A 23,044-nucleotide genomic window follows, 5' to 3' on the forward strand; every position below is an offset into this window, starting at 1 on the left:
GCTGTTTTCGTACACTTAGCCAGTAAAATCCTAAGGAAGAAACAGAGACGATACTGGGTTCGTCCGTATCACGACTGCTCACGACTGCTTAAAGGTGAATTTTCTTCCATGTTTATCGACTTGCGCAATGACGAAGAAAAGTTCTTTAATTATTTTCGCATGAGCATCACTTCATGTGATGAACTCTTATAGAAAATAACTGATAAAATTAAAGCAGAAGATGCTTTCATGAGACTAGCGATACCACCAATTGAAATGTTGACTGTTACATTAATGAGTTGATTTTGAGTTTAACGTTCCGTTCAGCAGCGAGGCTATATGAGACGTGGTCCTACTGATTAACGTGGAATCCGAACCATATGAGGTCCCGACGGGAATTGAACCCGCGCCTCCCACGCCAAAGGCGTGTACGCTAACCGCTTAGCCACGGAGAAGCTCTGGCTGTTACATTAAGGTAAGTTAATTATGTTAACTAATTATCATTTGTAAGAGCACAGAAAGTTAAACATTCGGAGACCTATTCATTGACATTTTCAAATGTTATTAGCGGCCACTGGCATAGTTTAACAATTGCGTGACTAATTTCGATTTTTTGACATAGTTGGTGGCTTTAAATTAAAAATTAGACATTTTTTTAGACTTCCCGAATATCCCGCTCAAGAGGAGGCGTTTCAATAATAGTAAAATTTCCCTTTATTTATTCAAAAATTACCGAATGTGAGAATTTGTTTCAATTAGAGATATAAAATTCGCCATGTAAACTCATAATAAAAGTAATGGAGCACAGGTTTCAGTGTTTTTGAAAATTTTCTCTTGAAGGGGAGATGGGGGATTTCTATAGTAGTGGGGTCCGGTGGCTCAGTGATAGAGTGTCCACCTCTGGTTCGATCCCAGCTTGCGTCAAGTGGGCTTTGTGGTGCGAGAAGCACCATTGTACGTGAGTTTTCTCGGGGTTCTTCCGTTTCCTTCCACTTTATTCATTGCACCATTTCATTAATTTATCATCATCATTTCCTTTAGACTATCCGGTATAATCGTGCGACGTAAAACTCAAGGATTTCATTTCATTACTATAGTACTGACATTTCCTGTTATACTGTATATTGAGAAAGCGTTCAATATGAGGACTCGCTTAGATTGGAGATGTGAAATTCTTAATGTAAACTCTTAAATAAAAATAATGGATTTAGTGTTTCCGAATAATCCATGTCTAAGGCGAGAAAAAGGAATCATTTTTATAATTGTGACATTTAACGATAGAAGGTTTTGAGGAAATCCCCAATACGTGTAGCACACCACAAGGAGGCAATGCAGCAAACGGAAGCAGAAACAGATGGGTTGATTATTTTGTAAGCGACAGAGGTAGAGTTCTATGGCAAGATAACTTTGTTTAGGCTGTTCTTTATGTAAGAAAACATTCAGTTGTTACCTCTAGAATAGTAACGACGTGCACAATATTATGAATTGTACGAGAAACACAAATATTTCTGTTACATATTGAGCATGCTTTTTATTTTTTAACCACATGAGTGCCCTGATGTTCAACAATTTTCGTGTTAACTCTATTTAAAAAAAATAGTACATTAACAAATAAAAACAACAATCGTCAGCCGAAAAACGATGTTTTTTCTTTGTTTTCTGTTCTGCAATTATGTTGATGGTTGTTTTGGACTTCAGCGTCCTTTTTGAGCACAGAGGCTATATAATACGTGACCTTGACCTAAAGTATAATGCAACGTACGTTATAAACAGTCGGTTCATTCCGGAGTGAGTTGCAAGAAATCTTATCAAAGAAACTGTATTAACAATAAAGGCTTGTTCTCCAAGCGTATTTGTTTATTGTTATTACAAAAAAGTATTCATAGCCTCGCTGCTGGAAAGGGACGCTCGACGAAAATCAAGTGTAAATACTACATGAATATTAGATTTTTACATTGAAAAGTAATAATAATACATACATACCAATGCTGTTTTTTTCTTCTTCTGTTTTTACATTAAATTTCTCACATAAGGTTTCACACACCTTATTCCATGCATCTCGTTTTTATTATTATTATTATTATTATTATTATTATTATTATTATTATTATTATTATTATTTCTATCTCTATACATTTCGCACTTTAAATTTCATATCTCGTGATACTTTTGTATTTCGTTAATGAATAGTTCTTCATTCAGTTCTTCGCTTTCCATTTCTGCGGGCGCGGGAAAGTCTGCACGTGTGGCTTGCCTCATTGCCAGCAATGGTTTTCCGACCCGCAACACCTGTGCGGACTCGCTGCGAGCCAGCAGTCCCCGCAACTCAATTTTCGCCCGCTGCGGGCCCGCAGCAGAGTCGTGCGGGAAAGTCTGCACGTGTGGCATGAATGATAAGAACCAATGTATTTCCGGCTCGCGCGGGTCCGCAACAGAGTTTTCTGTTGCGGGCCCGCAACAGACTTTTCTGCACGTCTGAACCGAGACTAAGTAACCACTTCTGAGGAGTTCGGCACAACGTACGTTATGTTTATGCCAAATGCTACAGAAAACACATTTCTCCACTTCCTTACCACCGTTCGACCCTAGGTAATTCCTGGAACAGGAAAGGAGTGTTCTTTTCATTTAAGTTGTGTCTGTTCGTTAAATATAGGTACAGAGGAAAATAAAGTATCCATTCATACACAGTTATTTTTCAAAAAAGGTTACGTTCAACCAGACATGAAAATTAGAAGACATTTTTTTTTAAGGATTATACTTCCTGAAAATGTACTTTGCAGAAAATAAGTTTAAACATTTCGACCCTTACAACATACACTTCCCCCTTTGCCCCATCTGCTACCGACCTGTTAGCAGTTTTCGTAGTTTAAGGGAAATTTCCCTTGATCTAGGGAAATTTCGTAGGTTAATTTAGCAAAAAGGGGAAAAGAGAATTTTTCGATAAAACATGGAAAATCCAGGAAAATTATCATGCTAACTGACTGACTAATATAAATGCTTGAATGTTTCATTGCTTTTCGGAAATAAACCAATACAACAGCAATAGTTTGTTCATGTTTGTGTGTCTGTTGGAAGTATTTCTCAAAAGCATATTTTGCACCCATTGCTGGCTGTGTATCTATGTGTATATTTTGTAGAATAAAGTGGAGGATAAGATTAAAAAAGAGAAGCAGAAAGCAAATGAATAAAACAAATGTGGTTGACATTTCCTTTAAAATAGCTAAATTAATCTTATCACATAACTTCTATGGTAAAAATAGGACGCTCAACAAACTAGGGAAAATTTGATAAGAAAAGGGAACATTTTGAGTCAGCTGAAGGACATTTTCTTACGGAAACCTACGAACACTGCCTGTTAGTTCCAATCGTCATACCTTTGTCTAACATCTTTCCTCCCATATTATTCGGAACTTTTTATCAAATTTTCTAATTTTCCTTTCAGATTCTGCAACATGAGCCTTATAATCTGCAAATAGTATACACCTAATTTACTACCTCTTAGCGAAATATTGTCTACTAGTAAGGCTCTTCTTCACTGCCTCTTCAAATAACACTGGGGAAGAAACACTTCTGGTGAATTCCCCTCCCCCTATTGTAACACTAACTTGTTGATTCATGTTATGTTTCTTAGTTCATTCTACATTTGCCTTCTAGGTGTGACAAATGGAACACAAAATAATAATAATAATAATAATAATAATAATAATAATACACCTACGACTTTAGTGGTTTAATTAATTTGTGGTGTCAATATGTAATGTTAATAGTTTCTTTACAATAATGTTTGAAAGTGTTACCGGACTTCACGTAAACACTATGTTAAGATGTCTTCCGCTAAGATGTAAATTCAGCTGTAATTAAACAAATTAGTCAGCACTTAGTATCAGAAATACCTTGTTTACTTTTCTTAATCTCCCTCGCCCCCATCCCCTTACCCATTCAAAATGCACTACACTTAACACAGAAAAAAAGAATTAACAATTCTCAGCTACGCGGATGTATGAATTCCATGGGTTTTCACATTTCAACGAAAATATTCACTGATACTGTTTATGTATTACTGTAAACATGGTACTAGCGAAGATAGGCCTCTGAGTAGAAATTACATCAACTAAGTGGAAAATTTAAATAGCTAGTAACTCAGTTTTTGGTACTTGACTAGTCATTCTTACATATTGGTATATTTAAGTTGCAGTTTCTGAAGTAGCACTTGATAATAAGGCTTACTCTTCAAAGCATGTGACGATCGAAGTATCAAATATGTATATAACACATTAGCTTCACCATAAAATAGCTTAACAATACGGAGAAATTACAATTTAGTGCTATCATTATGAATAATACGTGACGAACGACACAAAACTTATTTCATATCCTGTGAATTATTACGTGTTCCTCTAATTCAACTTCTGAATTGAAATTTATCAAGCAAACATTGCAATAAAATGCTGTATGTACTAATAAATGATTTTTCAAGCACTGTTTCAACTTAAAGCGTTTCCCACAAAGTTCGCAGAAGAATGGCCTTGCTTCTGAATGGCTCTTCAAATGAGTATTTAGATTACCCCTTTGACTAAAAGCTCTGCCACATACTTTACACGCGTACATCCTCTCTCCTGTATGCACAGCTTCATGCCGCTTAAGAAGTGAACGAAAACGGAAGAGCTTGGGGCAGAAGGCACAAGTGTATCTGGAAACTCCCATATCACTTCTTACACCTTCCTCCACCACAGCTCCAACAACACTGCAACAAGAGAATAATTACGGAAACTTACTTGTAAACTTTCTAATTAACACTTAATAAAAATTATAATGAAAGCTAGCATAACAGTCATTTGTATCTCATTTATCTTATGAAGAGTCGAAACAACGGATAAGATGAAAGTATTCCCAATAGATGTACACACGAAACATCCAGATTTACGTGTGAATAAGTTAACTGACACCATATCTACCTTGGAGTTCGCTGCAAAATGTAATATTTTCTTTCATTTCAATCCTCTTTTAAATGGAATTATGATTCTATACACAATTTTATATTATTGTATACATTTTTCTTTGCTGTACTTTCTAGTTACGAATAAGGCACTTAATTACCATTACATTTATAATTATTACTAATGGTGTGTTTGTTCCCTGAAAATTGTAAAATTTGGTGATTAGCTTTTGTTGCAGTGTGTGGATAACGAATTGCAATCTTCAATCACAAAAAGATATATTAGTTTCTTTCAAATTTACCCTCTATTTTCAACAATGAGGCTATGTGAGACGTAGGCTTTAACATGGGTTTTCTAGCCGCACCTACTTCCACTGGTAATCGAGCCCAGGTTTCCTAGACTAAAGGTAAAAATGATAGCCACTTACTTACAAGGGAGACGTCCCAGTAAGAAAGGAATCCTAATCTTGAACTTTAAATACCTGAAAATAAATTACTATAGCCTGTTTTCAATTATTGCTTTACTACATCTCTCTTATCTAACATCAGGTTTCCGTAAAATAATCACAAATGCATGTACTATTTAAATAATAAAAAAATGACGCATCAAAAATGTATGTAAGACCAGTTATTCACATAGCAAACGTGTACATTAAGTTACCTCACACAACTAATTACTAAATATTATCTATAGTGCTCAATTCTAACGTAAATTTATCTATTGAGAAGTCATTTCCACTTGAAAATTTTCGTTCAGATTTTTGTACTACGATTGAGGAATCTTCTGCGGAACAGTTAACAATTTGCACTGGGTTGATGTGATAGAAATGTGTCACTTTCAAAGTCTAGAAAATTAAAACTATAATATCTAGTTAGTCAAAATACTTTCCTCTCCAACCATTCATTCTGTCACCACTCGGACAAAGATTCGACCCCATGCCTAAACAAGGTTGTGATGCGAAGTAATTCTCAACCACAAATTGCACGGCTCGGTAACCAGGAAAGTTCTTTGCGGCCAAAAATGATCGAGATGATAGAAGACCTAATCCGTGGGAGAAATTAAGAGATTGACCAACAGTTTAACACTCCAACTCATGCAGTCTGCGAGGGCCTTTGAAAGACATGTGCGTCAACTACGTACTTTTATGTAGCATGAGAGCACCATGTCAGTTGATCATTACTGAACCCAGACAATTTGTGGGGTATTTATAGTCCAGTAAAGACAGAGTTCAGAAAGGAGCAAATTAGTAACAAGCTGAAAATTGGAATAGAAGTAGGGGAATGTGTCAGGAGTAACATACTGAAAGTCCCCTAATATCCTACTGTAGCTTTTTCCACAATTTTAAAAAATGTCCGCCATCCTTAGATGACGTCAAGGAATTTATGGAAATCGTCACCCTTTACATCTATTCCTCTAATCACCGTTCTAATTATCACAAAGCCATGTATCATATATGGTTGGAAAGCTTGAAAGACAGAAAATCTAAGTAAATAACATATATGCCCATCGTGCTAAATTTCTAGAAGAGGAGGAGGAAGAAATTAGCTTTTTGAATTAAAAAAGGTATATTTTCAGAAATCATGGGAAGTTTGCAACACTGACAGTTACTACACATCAACAAAACAACACCAACAGATGTCCTTGATACTTATCTCAAATATAGCAAACAATGACACAAATCAGTATAATACAAGCTGAGAAAAAATGATAACCAATATTACTTTCTGACCTCTCTGTACAAAAGTGCATAAAGTGACATTCACTTTCACGGCTCTAGTCACCTTCTATTACATAGGACCAAGAGTTATATATCATTGGAAATCTTAAGAAACGTAAATTCGAACGAGATAACACATACTAATGAAGCCCAATATGTGGAAGAAGCGCAAAATCCAAAATTTCGGGACAAAACGTTGTTTTCATATAAACTGTTTAAAATTTACAACGCTGACAATTGTCGTATGTTAAGAAAACTCCACCAAGTTTCCATTATGCACTTTAGGAACACTTTTGTAACGTCCATTCAGACTTGTTTTATTAGAAACCAATGAGATTATTGTTATCTCTTTGATCTCCATGATATTCATCATTTGGTTGTGCATTCATATATCCAATTCCTCGACATTGACATAAATTAGAGCACACAATTCCTGCTTTTCGACAACCGCACATACTATCATAGTTACAGGATATTAAATGCATGACATTACTCGGAGCGGATTCCTTGATCATTCTTGCTGGTACAAAAATACCTTCTAATGTTTTCCATCCATATCCAATCGCTCGCTCACCATTGAGCAATTCCTCAGCTCAAAGAACGTACGCTGTCAAAGAATGAATGGAAGACACTACTTTTAACGTACACGCGCAAAGGTAATGGTCTTCGGATTTAACCATTCAAGATATAAGACAGCATCGTCTTCTGAATATCCAAACTGAAACCTGGCTTCTGTAGGATGTAACATGGATGATAGTTGGAATGGATTCATTCGAATTGGAATGGATTCATGCAACTGACAAGCAACAATATTAACTATCAAACATCTCAGATAGTGATTCTACGTTCCATCAATCTTCAGCCAACAAGCATGGATGTTATATACTCGGCACTTATGTTTGCCGGGAAAGAATGTGCGGGAAAGAAGCAAAAAACCTGCTTAGTCACATTCGATCAACCTTTGTACGCTAAAACATGTGACATTGTAGCAGCATGTATAAATTCTGGTGAATTACCGCCGATGGTTGTTAGACTTCGGGTTTTCCACACATTAATGTCATTTATGGGAGTATTTGCATATATAATCAAAGGTAGTGGCCTTGAAGAACTTTGGTCTTGTGTGTATCCTTGTTACTCCATTCCACAGATGATGTCAGGCCATTCTTATGCTCGTGCTTTGCGAGCTCCTTTTTTAACACAGCAATTGTAACATATTTAACGAATTAGATTCCACTGAGGAGTTTGTGCGTCCATTGTGAGATGTTTGAATTCCTCTAATGACCCAAGAAGTTATCGATGCTGATGTAGTCGTTCAACAGTCAAATATAATCAAGATTTCAAATAACCTGAAATAATTCATGGACGCTGCTGCAGAAAAAGCCGTACCTTTAAGTTATTTGCCCTGTACTTTCAGCTTGAAGAAATTATGCGTCTTTTCATTCGTGCCGAAACAACTGGAGACTGGAATCTTAACCTTCACTGCATACGAGAAATGTTACCATACTTCCATGCAGCTGGGCATCGTTTGTATGCCAAATATGCATATTTGTATTTACAAGAACTGTTGCTGTTGGAGGATGAAATGGATCCTCATGAGTTCCAGCTATTTACACGAGACGGTTACTTTACTATTCGCAGGAAAGATATATTTTGAAGTGGTATGTGGTCTGAAATGACGATCGAGCGGGTTTTAATGAGAGCAATGAAGAGCAGTGCTGGACTGACCCATGGAAGAGGCATGACTGAAAAGGTAATATCTAGGTGATTGTCAAGTATGTCAGCAGCATGCCATTTACGAGAATGTCTTGAAAACTTATTAAGCAAGGAAAGATGTGAAATTCACACTGGTCGGCAAGTGGAACTGTACCAAAACAATCAATCGCGTAAAATATTACATGTAGAGATATTCTTGTGTTGGTTTTGCAAACATTCTGCATTCCCTTCATATCCGGAGCTCGCGTCCCTAAGCACTGGCATGGAAGGTAATGAATTGGTCAACTATGATACAGCTAAGGAAATCAGATTGGCTGTTATGGCAGGAATGTTTGGTCAGACTTGGAAATGTGAAACTTAATCAAAAGGATAAGGTCATCTCACTATCCACAATGCAGAATAGTCATTCCTCCGCATCTGTGATGAGGTACTGGCTATAAACATCATGCTAATCTTCAACCAAATCATATGCATAGTGAAGTCCGAAGAACTCCGACAATGTTTTCCTTACAAGCTTGCACCCTATCCACTTTCTTTCTTCACAGAAATGTCCATGAGGAAAACGAAAAAGTCTGCTTTGTATTACATGTTTGAATGTCGGACAGACTCTAAAACTCAAACTGACAACACTATGTACGTTATAGATGTAGGCTGGCTTCTACATCTTGTTATTTGGCCACAACATGGAACTTACCTTGACATATACAACTCGTGTGTGTCCTATGTACTCACAAACTTTGGAACGAAAGCAACAGTCATTTTTGATGGGTATTGTACTGAGAACTGTATAAAAGCCGCTGAGCGGGAACGACGTGAGTCAAACGTTCACTCAGCTTTGGTGTTATTCACAAATGAAACCGTATTATCAACTAAAAAAGATAAATCTATATATATAAAAGAGAACGCACAAAATCCTTTGTCCGCTCATCACGCTAATACGGCTGAACCGATTTCTTTCATTTTTGGGGGGTTGTTAGGATTTGGACCCTAGATGGTTTTTATCATATCACTTTAATTTTCAATTACCAGTGTCTTGAGATAATTGACCAATCAGGTGTCAATACGTACAAAAAATCCTTTGTCCGCTCATCACGCTAATACGGCTGAACCGATTTCTTTCATTTTTGGGGGGTTGTTAGGATGTGGACCCTAGATGGTTTTTATCATATCACTTTAATTTTCAATTAGCAGTGTCTTGAGATAATTGACCATTCAGGTGTCCATACGTACAAATCCTTTGTTATTAGTTCATCATAGGTATAAAAATAAACGTATTTATATGCAACCCGCATGACCCTGTGACTCGGCGGGTTAACATAACTGACAGGCGCTATAAATCACTTGAAAGCGAAAAAGTAAAAATTATCTAAGTAACAAAGTTTATTGCGTTCGGGGATGACCGCAGCGAAGCGGGGCGGGTTGGGGTGACCGCAGCGAAGCGGGGCGGGTTAACATAAATGACAGGCGATATAATGTTAACATTAGTGCAATCTTCTATGGTTTTTATCATATCACTTGAAAGCGAAAAAGTAAAAATTATCTAAGTAACAAAGTTTATTGCGTTCCGGGGTGACCGCAGCGAAGCGGGGTGAACGCTGCTAGTTATTGAATAATTTCATAAATAAGGATTGTTTCACCTGTGAGTTGATGGTTCATATGACACAAGCTGGAATTCAAACCCAGCAAGCAAGAAGTGGTGCTGACGCACTTATAGCTAAAACTGTTGTCGCCAAGTCTTTAAATCCTTGTAAGCACGTCATAGTAATTGGCGAGGAAGTTGACATTTTAATTTTTATGCTTGCACAAGGTAATAATCAGTATGACATCACACTTCGAAAGCCAGGACATGGACAAAAAGTGACAAAAGAATTTAGTACTAAGATGTTGCAAGATACATGTGCAAATGTGCTAACTATTTTGCTCAGTTATCATGCTTTAACTGGATGTGACACATCATGTGGTTAGTATCGGCAGGAAAAGAAAAAGGCATTGCGATTACTTCAGGAACGGGAGGATTTATGCCGAACACTTGAAGTTTTCAACCATGATAATGCTAATGTACAATCTCTGATTGAAGCTGGCACATTACTTCTACTAATACTCCACGATTGTAAGGCAATAGTAACCTCATTAGACGAATTCCAGTATCATTCATACATCAGTGCAGTAAGTCGCTGCCCCATTTAGAACGAAATCCAATTAACATTGCCATCCATCAGTGATACTGCGAAACATCAACCTTGAGAGCATATCATCAGGTTCAATTGTTCCGTGGAAATGATATGCGAGCGACTGAATACGATGGAAAACATTAAGAGGTATTCTTGTATCAGGAAGAATGACCAAGGAAACCGATCCGAGTAATGTCATATATTTAATATTCTGTAACTACGATCGTATGTGCGGTTGACGGAAAGCAGGAATTGTGTGCTCTAATTTATGTCAATGTCGGGGAATTGGGTGTATGAATGCACAACCAAATTATGAATATCATGGATAATTTCATTGATTTCTATAAAAATAAGTCTAAATTAACGTTACAAAAATGTTCTTAAAGTACATACTAACGTCAAATGTAAACATTAAGTTTGATTTGAAGAATACTACTAGGAAAATTGCATTCTAGTTATAAACAAAACATTTAAAAACAAAATAACATTCAAATGACTATTGTAGTTGAGAGTGATTTGATCCCATGCAACGGAGACTATCAATTTCTGCTACTTTCTAATACTGTCAATAAATAATTTTTGTGTTATATTTACGTGCTGTAAAACTATGTCATAAAAGCGTAAAAGCGTACTCCATTGGAAAAAATATATACCATTTTTAAAATAAATTAATAATTATGATAATGGAAACTGTGGTGGAGTTTTCTGAACATATGACAATTGTCAGTGTTGTAAATTTTAAACAATTTATATGGAAATCACGTTTTGTCCCGAAATTTTGGATTTTGCGCTTCTTCCACAGATTGGGCTTCATTAGTATGTGTTACCTCGTTCGAATTTACGTTTCTTACCATTTCCAATGATATATAACTCTTGGTCCTATGTAACAACAGAAGGTGACTATAGTACGTCCAGTAAGAGAACGTCTCTGACAGCTCGCAGTGACATTACCACTACACGCGTGTCAAGTTTTTTTTTTTCGGTGCAAATGTAGTGACAATTTAATTAATGGTATAAGACGCCGTGATCGTGGTTGGTAACACTGGTATCAAAGTAGGGGCTGCAATGTCCCACCGCATGTGGTAAGAAACGTCAGATACCATCTCCTGTTGGCCGTGCTATAGAGCCGTGAAAGTGAATGTCACCTTATGCACTTTTGTACAGAGGTCAGAAAGTAATATTGGTTATTTTTTCTCAGCTTGTATTATATATACCGATTTGTGTCATTGTTGGCTATGATTGAGATAGATATCAAGGACATCTGTTTATGTTTTCTTGATATGTAATAACTGTCAGTGTTGCAAACTTCACAATTTCTGAAAATATACCTTTTTTAATTTTAAAAAAGCTGATTTCTTCTTCCTCCTCCTCTTCTAGAAATTTAGCACGATGGGCATATATGTTATTTACTTAGATTTTCTGTCTTTCAAGCTTTCCAACCATATATGATTCGTGGCTTTGTGATAATTAGAACGGTGATTAGAGGAATAAATGTAAAGGGTGACGATTTCCATAAATTCCTTGACGTCATCTAAGGATGGCGGCCATTTTTTTTAATTGCGGAAAAAGCTACAGTAGGATTTTAGGGGACTTTTAGTATATTATTCCTGACACATTTCCTTACTTCCATACCAATTTTCAGCTTGTAACTAATTTGTTCCTTTTTTGGCAGAAAAATTAGCTATCTTTACTGGACTATTAGGGAGTTCAGCACTGTATCCTGACTGAGAAAGACATGATGAATCGCTTCACCATAGTCCAAAGTACCAGCAACACCTTTTGGCGGTGAAGGGGTAGTATACAAACCATTCCTGGACATTGATAATCGATCTGACCATTTACGTAGTGTTATATAAATAAGTCATATTTAGAAGTATCAATTTAAAACTATCGCAGAAAAACAATTGAGTAATGAAAGGACAATTTTTAATTAGAGCTGATTTTCATTATTAATGTAAATACGTAATTCGTTGGTGTAATCTAGGAAGACCCTATACATTAGTGAGCGTAATATTTCTTTCTATTTATCTCTATGAGCACTACTCAACCGTCTGCAAACTTCTTGCGACATGAGATTCTACAAATTCCTGGCACAAGCATTGAATAATTATGAAGTATTAAATATCACACAGGAAGTTTTCATCATAAAGACTGTTTGGATAATGTTAGTTTTCAACAATGCCTTTCCAGCATAGGCTATAAGAGGCGGGATCTCTTACTGAAAGAGGGATCCAACCCACTGCAAGTATTCGTACCCGAGTCAAGTATCTCCATTAGTGCATGGAGTTAGTGCCAGAAACCACCAAAATATTTCACTTCTGGCTACCAGTCTGCAATTTTACACAGTTCTTATATGTATACCAAAGAACAGAAAACCACCGGGAGACACTTGATCTGACGTCCGGAACTCATGTGATGACGTCATCAAAATGGCGGACAGCTCGATTCAAAAAAATAAGCCATATCTCCGTTATTTATAGACCGATTTTCTTCAAACTTGGCTCATTTTAAAGGAAATTAAATTTGCAATAAAACATGTAACCAAAATATTTCCTCTAAAATTAACCGTTTCGGAATTATTTAAGAATTTAATAAATTAATGAGTATTTATTGAAGAAAAATACAAAATAACTCCGAAACCGTAAAGTTTTAGACGAAATACTTAGGTAACGTGTTATATTGTTAATTTTATTACCTTTAAAATGAGCTATTAATGAAGAAAATCGATCCATAAGTAACTGAGATATCCCATATAATGTGTTAATTACATTATTAAAATGGCGGTCACAACTTCTAACAGATAGCGTCAAATTCAGCCAAAATACTTCACTTCCATATACCAGTTCCAAAAATTGCACAGTGTTTATATACATAATAAATAATTTTATAATACCTGGGAGACACTTGATTTAATGCGCTGAACTCCTATGTTGACGTCATGAAAATGGCCGCCGGGATTAAAAACATAGGTTTGCTTAAATACAACTATCTCTCTTACCGATCATTTTATTGAGTCTTCCAATTGTTCCATTTGAAAGAGCATGAAATAAGCTACAAAAATGTTATTCGATTTAGTTTATAGGTAAATAGTTTATGAACTATATATGGCGATGACAACTTGGAAGTGGATGAAAAGAAGATCCGTACATTTTTTTCTAGTAGATGGCAGAAGTTTCTGCTTGAAGAAAACGCAAAAATATTTCTTTTGTTTTTGCTAGTGGTGACTTCTGTTACCGAATTTTTAGAAAAGAAACAAATATTCTATCACACAATGTACTGGAAGACCACCAGGGTGCTAGAATGTCTCCTTTTAGATTAGGTCCGCAGCATTCGACAGGGCAGTTTGATAGACTTTATTTCTACTCTATAGAAAATTTGTCCATGGATGTATGCTCTCGATCATACTAACTATGCGCGATGGCTGCCAGTGTTTTTGTACAACTTAAAGCAACTGCCAGAGATGCATCCAACAATGTTCTGTGAGTTTCAAAACTGAAATATATCTGGCTGAAAAACTAAAAGAAAATTTTCCAGGATGGCACATGACCAGTTACATGAGCCGAACAACAAACTAATTAAAAATTCTTCATTTAACCTATCCCGTCTAAGTCAAGGGGAGGGATTATTGCAATGGATGGTTGCAGGACACGAAGTTATCGCATGATTGGAGAGTTCGAAAAGGATCGGAACCTGAAATCTAACATCACTTCCGAGGAGCATCATGAAAATACTCCAAGTTTTCATAAGAAATTCCAAAACAATGTTTCTGCCCTTGTTGAAGTCTTTGAATCACACGGCAACCCATTCAAAGATGACGAGTTAACTACAGTCAACAGCAGTAGAATCATTCTCCCAGAAGAAAATGCTATGAGCGTCATGTCGGCAAATGCTACAGGGAAAAGCCAATTTGATACGTTTGACGAAGATCGGTTGATCCTTAGAAAAGTTTCCATCCATGAAGTCATCAAAAGAAATAACCTTCCCTTGATGAGTGCTAAGAAAGTTACAGTTAAGTCCAAAGATAAGCAGAAAATAGTAGACCTGAGAAAAGACAGTTTTTGCCAAGTTGTACCTTGCTAGTCAATCAAGTTCAAAAAGTTTTTTACCCATGAAAATAGCTCATGTCCACCTTCCATATCCGACCGCAGTAAGCTCGGAAAACCAATAAAAAAATCCGACGTGGTATCCTGTATCGTCGACTCAAGTGGAGTTCGGGTGACCACTGCTCATGAGCCCGATGTTTCTTCGCTCATAATCGATGCAGCAACCTTGATACATATGCTTGTCCCTAAATCCAGCCGGACATTTCAAGAGTACTGCAACCAGATTGTTAAACCATACATTCTAATGAGAATAAGATCTGTGGAAAGAGTTGACCTAGTTTTTGACCGCTACCTAGAAGGAAGCCTAGAAAATGACGTAAGACAGTCGAGAGGGTTTGGGCTCAGAATAAATGTAAAATCTAATGTTGTCATCCCCAAATCTTTCAGTAAGTTCCTTGCTCACAGTAAAAACAAAGAACTCTTTGAATTTTTAGCTGAAAACCTGGTCAAAATGGATCTCCCCGCCGGGAAAAAAGTCATTTGCATCTACAGAGACATGATAATTGGATCGCAAATGGAGGCGATATTTGAAGCTATATCTTCCGAATTCCATGGAGAAGCCGATGCCCGTCTCCTACTTCATGTATGGCATGCCATGGAATACTCGGATTGTTCTTAGGTCATAGTGGTAACTGTTGATAGTGGTAATAATTGCTATATATGCCTTTTCTAGACTCAATACACTGAAAGAATTTTGGATTGAATACGGCAGTGGAAAGCACCTCCAATACCTTCCGATCCACAAGTTGCACAACAAAGTTCCACGAGGAGTTCCAGATCTTTTGCCTTTCTTCCATGCGTTTACGGTGGCTGACATTGTGTCAAGTTTTGCAAGTATTGGTAAAACCACTGCATGGAAAACGTTAATGACTTTCCGAGATGTAGACAAAGCTTTTTCGGCATATTCTCAAGTTCTGGACAACATCTCTGAAGATGACGACACGTTTTTACTCATTCAACGCTTTGTAGTTCTTATGTACCATTCATCAAGTTCTTCAGAGACCGTCAATGAGGCCAGGCGGATTCTCTTTACCCAGCAAAACAGATCAACTGAAAATATTCCACCAACCAGCAACGCTCTGTTGCAATACTTGAAGAGGGCCATCCTACAATGTTCTTTGTGGACAAACTGTCTTCAACGGAACAGCCAACGTTTGGATCCTTGTGAGTGGGGATGGAAGAAGACCGCAGATGACTACGAGCCCCTCTGGTTGACAAGCCCAAACTTCACCATGGAAAAGCTAAATAACTTGACAGCATGCAAGTGCAAACAGATTTGCACGCGCTGTCGATGTGTAAAAATACACGAACTTTGCACTTTACTTTGTAGTTGTGAGGGTCAATGCAGAAATTAAGTTTAATCTTACAAACTATTCAGTTTGTTTAAAGTTTACATTGTATTCAATAGTTGTGGCTTCCGCGTTAATAATCCATAATCCATATTGGGAAACTGTTGTAAATATCTGTTACCGTTCCTAAAAAAGAAAAGTATTTTTTTCATTTTTCCCAATCAGTAAAAAGAGGGCATTGGATCCACTAAAAGATGTAAATAACTATTTTTATTTTCATGTTCACTCTTTTGTTGTATAATTTATAATTAAAGATGAATCACTCATAAAAAAAAATATACAAGCATGCAACATTGCAATGGATGTAATGTGTTTACTTGAGTTAACGCCTCTTATAATAACAGAAATGTCATTGCAAAATATATTAAGCCAACAGCAACCATTTTAAAACATAGTTTTTTACCCCCTTCCACGTTGTCAGCGCCATAAACCATTTAAAATCGAATAAAATTTTTGTAGCTTATTTCATGCTCTTTCATATGGAACAATTGGAAGACTCAATAAAATGATTGGTAACGGAGTTAAGTGTATTTAGGCAAACCTATGTTTTTAAATCCCGGAGGCCATTTTGATGACGTCAACATAGGAGTTCAGCGCGTTAAATCAAGTGTCTCCCAGGTATTTTAAAATTATTTATGTATATAAACACTGTGCAAAATTTGGAACTGGTATATGGAAGTGAAGTATTTTGGCTGAATTTGTCGCTGTTAGAAGTTGTGACCGCCATTTTAATAATGTAATTAACACGTTATATGGGATATCTCAGTTATTTATGGATCGATTTTCTTCATTAATAGCTCATTTTAAAGGTAATGAAATTAACAATATAACACGTTACCTAAGTGTTTCGTCTAAAACTTTACGGTTTCGGAGTTATTTTGTATTTTTCTTCAATAAATACTTATTAATTTATTAAATTCTTAAATAACTCCGAAACGGTTAATTTTAGAGGAAATATTTTGGTAACATGTTTTATTGCAAATTTACTTTCCTTTAAAATGAGCCAAGTTTGAAGAAAATCGGTCCATAAATAACGGAGATATGACTTATTTTTTGAATCGAGCTGTCCGCCATTTTGATGACGTCATCACACGAGTTCTGGACATTGGATCGAGTGTCTCCCGGTGGTTTTCTGTTCTTTGGTATACATATAAGAACTGTGTAAAATTGCAGACTGGTAGCCGGAAGTGAAATATTTTTACGCTAACTCCACGCACTACATCGGAAATTGAAGCCGAGACCATGAGCACAGAAAGCACGTGCGTTAGTCACCCATCTACAAAAGGATACTTTCAGGCATGAAGAATATCGTATGATCGTTTTATGGTTTTGGTTAAAATGTTGGCTAGTAACTTTTTTTTATTGGCTAATAGTACAGATCAGTTTTTTTTCTTTCTTTAGTGTACGAATCTGTAAATAAATATATTAAGATGATTCCATTACATTTCAAGACAATTATAAATAAAGATATACACTACAATTAATTAATCGTAACCAAATAAAAATAGTTACAATACGTGTGTGTCGTAGTTACTAATTAACAAAGAGGAATCTCTATGCTTTCTGTGCTTTCTTTATTAGTCAGTATTTTCCAATTTTCAGAAATTCTTAAATCAGCTCCAATCAAACATTAAAATTCAGATTTAAGCTGTAGTTTTTCAGAGGAGTTTGCATCGTAAAATAATGAGAGTTATCTCAGGTATCCTGACATACTGTATATATTTTATTTTTCTCCCCTCTCAACCTCGACATTGATAATTTTACTGTTTATTTATTCTACACAGTCATATATACTATCTTCATTTACAAGTAGCTCTATTCATCATTACGCTGGAACTTAATACAAGAATAACTAACCCTTTTCTAACGTGAGTATATACATTTATTTATTAAAACTAAAAAAAAAAAAAAAAAAAAAAGGTGTTATGGTTTCGACAACTTAAGCTCATCTTCATTAGACACTAACTGTATATACTCTTCTATATATATATACAGAGAGAGAGAGAGAGAGTTAGTGCTTGATGAAGATATGGTTAAGTTGTCGAAACCGTAATACTGTATATTATTTTCAATAAGTAAGTGATATCTAGATATACTCTGGTCAGAAAAGTTTTAGTTATTCATTTACAATCACATGTGAGATGCGACAGGGTATAAGATTTTTCTTAGAAGTGAAATTCATTAAATAACGGTAGTCAAGTAGTACAGATTTCACCTACTAAAAACAAGATACAAAACAAATTAGACTGGCATATCTCCGTAAACGCCTCTACGAAAGAAAGGGGAACTTCGTGGTATAAAATGACCACCACTTGAAAGTACACTATATCCAATAAGACATGATCATTCCTCTGCATCATTTGTTGTCTATTTTTCATTGATGCAAGTAAGAAGTGACTACATAATAGAAAGATAATTAAACTTCTATTGGAGTTACACAAGATCAAATATTGCAATAATGTTCGTTCCTCATTTGTTAATATATCCTAGAGAGTTCCATGTACTAAATATATAATTTGTTCTGACTAGAACACTTTATGGAGTTGCACAATAATACTTTGTATAGGTTTTGACTATCCCTGAAATGCAAGCAGAGTAAACTGAGAATACAGATTGCATACAATAGTATGAACCCCACCATCTTGTTCGCATGAAACTTATTTAACAGTATTGACGACCTGCACCATCTTTGTTTATAAGAGGAATTATTTATCATTTCTGTGAAATGAAAAACTATTTTAATGGTATGTTTTTACTGACTTCTTCTTCTTAAGACTAGTCACTACTTTTTTTTTTTTTTTTTTTTTTTTTTGCAATTTCAAAATGAATTTACAATGCATGTATTTTTAAACTATACGTATTACATAATTTTATTTTCACAAAGAAAGGAATGTCTAAAAAAAATATAAATTTTAACAACTTATTCTACAAAGTAGTTAACATAGAATATCAAATAATTAAGTTATCGTAGAATGAAAATACGATATTATATAAACTTTATTATGGACATTATTAAATTCTATCAAAACTGTCTTACATATTGTGAACAATTCGATGTTCTTCAAACGCGCTTTCAGACGCAAAACTTCGTGAGCACACTGTACAGAAAAATGGTTTATCTGGTGTATGTTTTAATAAATGGGACTTTAAATGGGCCTTCTGCCTAAATTTCCTGTTACATATGTTACAAGAGAAGGGCATCTCCTCAAAATGAATTCTTAAATGCACGCTTAGATTATGTTTGTAGCTAAACCTTTTGCCACATACTTTACAAGAATAAGGCTTCTCTCCTGTATGTACAACCTGATGTTGCGCAAGGATCATGGGACGAGAAAAACTTTTGTGGCACACTGAACAAACATATCCCTTAAGCTCAACCCCACCACTCTTCCTTACACCTTCATCCAATACGATACCAACAAAACTGCAAAAGAAGGATCACCAAAAAAATATTATTTGAATTTCTTCTTAAAACAAGACAACGCAAAACAATATAAATAAATTGAACAGACCTCCCTAATGGAATGATTACTGACTTGGAAAAATATCAAAGACATGATAAAGCTTAACGCGGAAATGAACACGACCAAGTCAAACAAATAAGTAGGTAAACTGAAAATAACAAGTCCCACCAATTCGCGGTAGTGGCCTACATAGGATTTTGGGGTCAAGGGGAGTTTAAATTGTTCAACTTCCCTAGCGAACAAATATTTTCTATTATATTATTATCATATGCATATATCCATGATTTGTCACCTGTTACAATCTTATATGCGTCTTTTGAAACACCCCCATTGTATTTATTGAGCATTTGTGTGCACCAATCGACGCGGCTTCTTTTTGAGTTTCTGTCAAATTATGTGGGATCCAACGAGAACAAATTTTTCTCACAGCTAAATGATCATGTAATATTTTATATATGCTCGTGGAGCTAATGCCTAGAGTTGCCTCAACCTGACAGTATGTGACATGACGATCTTGCAGTATTAGATTTTGCCCAGCATTAATGTTTTCTTGAATAACAACTGGTTTCGGGGTCATTCCATGTCAAATCACCTAATTTTGAAACATGACCGTACTTCAATGTCTCAGATTCTTTTCAAAATTTTTTCATACGTAAATACCAATGAAATTATGCTTAAATTATTTTTTTCCGATTTTTTGGATGAGAAATGGGCCGGGGAGAAATTTTTAAAAAATGTTGATTTTGTTTCAATTTCACTTCTTGGCACACAGCATCATGGAACTAAATTACCATAACTTCCATATTTTTGAAGTTATTGGGCTCATCCAGGTGTCAAATGAAAGCTTAATTTTTGCTCCTTCAGTACATTGTAAGTAACCTTGCAAGAGGTTACACTGTCAAACATTAAAAACATACAAAGCAAATTTTAGGGTTTTCACAAATTGTGCCGTTGCTCAAAAGTTGACAACTATGAAACTTTTGAAACTATTTTGTATATTCATCTTAACACGTAGATGGTATGGTTAAAAAATAAAGAGGGTGTTTTTTTTTTTTTTTTTTTTTGTATTTTTGTAATTATTATATTTTATGTACAGAAATATACAATTTTAAGTGCTGTTACAAATTGTGCCATTGCTCGTAAGTTACAACTATAAAACTTTTGAAACTTTTTAAATAGAATCATCTTAGCACATACATGATATGGTTAAAAAATAAAAAGGGTGCTTTTGGTATTTTTGTAATTATTATTTTTTGGTATTTTACATGTATGGAAAAATAGTTTTAAGTGTTGTTACAAATTGTGTCATTGGTCGTAAGTTACAATTATAAACTTTTTAAATAGAATCATCTTAGCTCATACATGATATGGTTAAAATATAAAAAGGGTGCTTTTTTTTTTTTGTATTTTACATATACGGAAATATACAGTTTTAATTTTTGTCACAAATTGTGTCATTGTGCGTAAATTACAATTCTGAAACTCTTGAAACCTTTTTTATACGATCATTTTAGCACATACATGATATAGTTAAAGTATAAAAAGGGGGCTCTGGTATTTTTGTAATTATTATATTTGTACGTCAGAGTGCAATTCATGAATCGCTCTGGGCCTTCTATATTCTACTGGCCAGAAAATGAAGACTTGCTGGATACCTTTTGAAATAACATCTGGGAAGTTCCTGTACCATCTGTTACAACCTAATCAGCCCGGACTTACGCAACTGAAAACAAAGCTAAAAGAAGACATCATATCATCAATGAAAAGAATGAGCTGTGAAATATAGGACACAACATTTTGTATGTGAATCTATGTAATTCTAAGAAGTATTACTGGTATGTATGTTTATTGTTTTCATCTATGTACATTAGTCTATTTTCTTATTTCTGTTATAGGGTTTGTAACAATCACTGAACCCCTTACATTGTCAGGTCTATTTTTTCCATTCATAAAACCGCAAGATTATTACAAAAAAAAAAGGTATCCTTTTTTGTTATTTAATCATACCTAGTAAATGCAAACTAATCCAATAAAAAGTTATAAAAGTTTGATAGTTGTAAGCGATGGTACAATTGGGAAAAAAGTTGAAAGTTAGAGTTAAAGTACAAAAACATAATACAGTATTATGGTAATACCAAAACTACACATTACACCAGTTCTATTTTTAAGTATACTTAATATTTACTAAGATGATTATTTGACAAGTATTAAAGTGTGACAGTTGTCACTTCAGAATAGGGATGGCCAAATTTTTCCGAAATCGGAAATTTCACTTTCCGAAATTTTACCGATTTTACTTTCTGGAATCCGGAAAGTAAGAATTCCGGAATTGGCTATCACTACTTCAGACAAAAGGCATAATCTGTTAGCAACAGTAAATATGTATATTTCTGTACATTTAAAACACAAATAACAATAATAATAATTGTAAAATACTAAAAGCACCCTTTTTATTTTTTTAACCATGTCATGTACACTCATGTCCAAAATTATTGTCGCATGTCTATAAATATTTTGTTCTAGGAATATAATTTGATAATGAATTCGCCCGGTATTTCTTATAATGTTAGTATGCGTATAATCAGCAAAGACATGTATGTGGCAAATTTCATGTCAAAAGAGCAGTAAATAAGAACAATAAAACGATAGTAAAACTTTCTTGTCCTTTTAGCAACATTTCGTTTTACTCATTCTAATTTTCGTATATATAATTCTTTTCCTATGAAATTTACCACAAATATACATTTCCCGATTATACACATAGTATCAGTATTAAAAGTGCCCTGCAACATCGTTATCAAATTATATTCTTACAAGAAGACAGTTATAGATATGCGACAATCATTTTGGACATGAGTGTACATGTGATAAAATGATTCTATACAAAGAAGCTTCAAGAGTGTCATAATTGTAACTTATGAGCAATGATACAATTTGTAACAAAACTTAAAACTGTATATTTCCGTACATGTAAAATATAAAAAAATAAAAATACCAAAAGCAACCTTTTTACTTTTTATCTATATCATTTATGTACTAAGATAATTCTATTTAAAAAGTTTTAAAAGTTTCATAGTTGTAACTTACGAGCAATGACACAATTTGTAACAACTTAAAACTGTATATTTCCATACATGTAAAATACCAAAATAATAATAATAATAATAATAATTACAAAAATACTAAAAGCACATTTTTTATTTTTTAACCATTTCATGTATGGGCTAAGATAATTCTATTTCAAAAGTTTCATAGTTGTAACTTACGAGCAATGGCACAATTTGTATCAACATTTAAAACTACAAAAAACACCCTCTATTTTTTAACCACACCATGTACGTGTTAAGATGAATGTACAAAAAAAAAGTTTCAAAAGTCTCATAGTTGTAACTTTTGAGCAACGGCACAATTTGCCAAAAAAATAAAATAAAATTTGTTTTGCATGCCCTTTAATGTTTGACAGTGTAACCTTTTGCATGGTTACTTAGAATCTACTGAAAGAGCAAAAATTAAGCTTTTATTTGACACCTGGATGAGCTCAATAACTTCAAAAATAATGAAGTTAAGGTAATTTTAGTTCCATGATGCTGGGTGCTGAAAAGTTAAACTGA

General features: G+C 34.8%; 1 protein-coding gene across 39 annotated transcripts in view; it reads right to left on the reverse strand.

The window, feature by feature from the left end:
- Nucleotides 1–23,044, reverse strand: part of LOC145680673 (uncharacterized) — a 613,323-nt gene that overhangs the window by 450,641 nt on the left and 139,638 nt on the right. The window contains exon 4 of one of the 39 annotated variants that reach the window (XM_081751473.1): nt 3,743–4,723. The exons of 37 other annotated variants lie outside the window; for them this stretch is intronic. In XM_081751473.1, the coding sequence (XP_081607599.1) occupies nt 4,348–4,723 (376 nt within the window). In that variant the 3' untranslated portion in view covers nt 3,743–4,347. Of the gene's footprint in view, nt 1–3,742; nt 4,724–18,067; nt 19,394–23,044 lie in introns of those variants that run through there. One more of the 39 variants, XM_081751467.1, reaches the window with a different exon arrangement.

The sequence above is a fragment of the Thermobia domestica genome, chromosome 3 (genome assembly GCF_964235325.1).
Source record: "Thermobia domestica chromosome 3, izTheDome1.hap1.1, whole genome shotgun sequence".
Taxonomy (NCBI): domain Eukaryota; kingdom Metazoa; phylum Arthropoda; class Insecta; order Zygentoma; family Lepismatidae; genus Thermobia; species Thermobia domestica.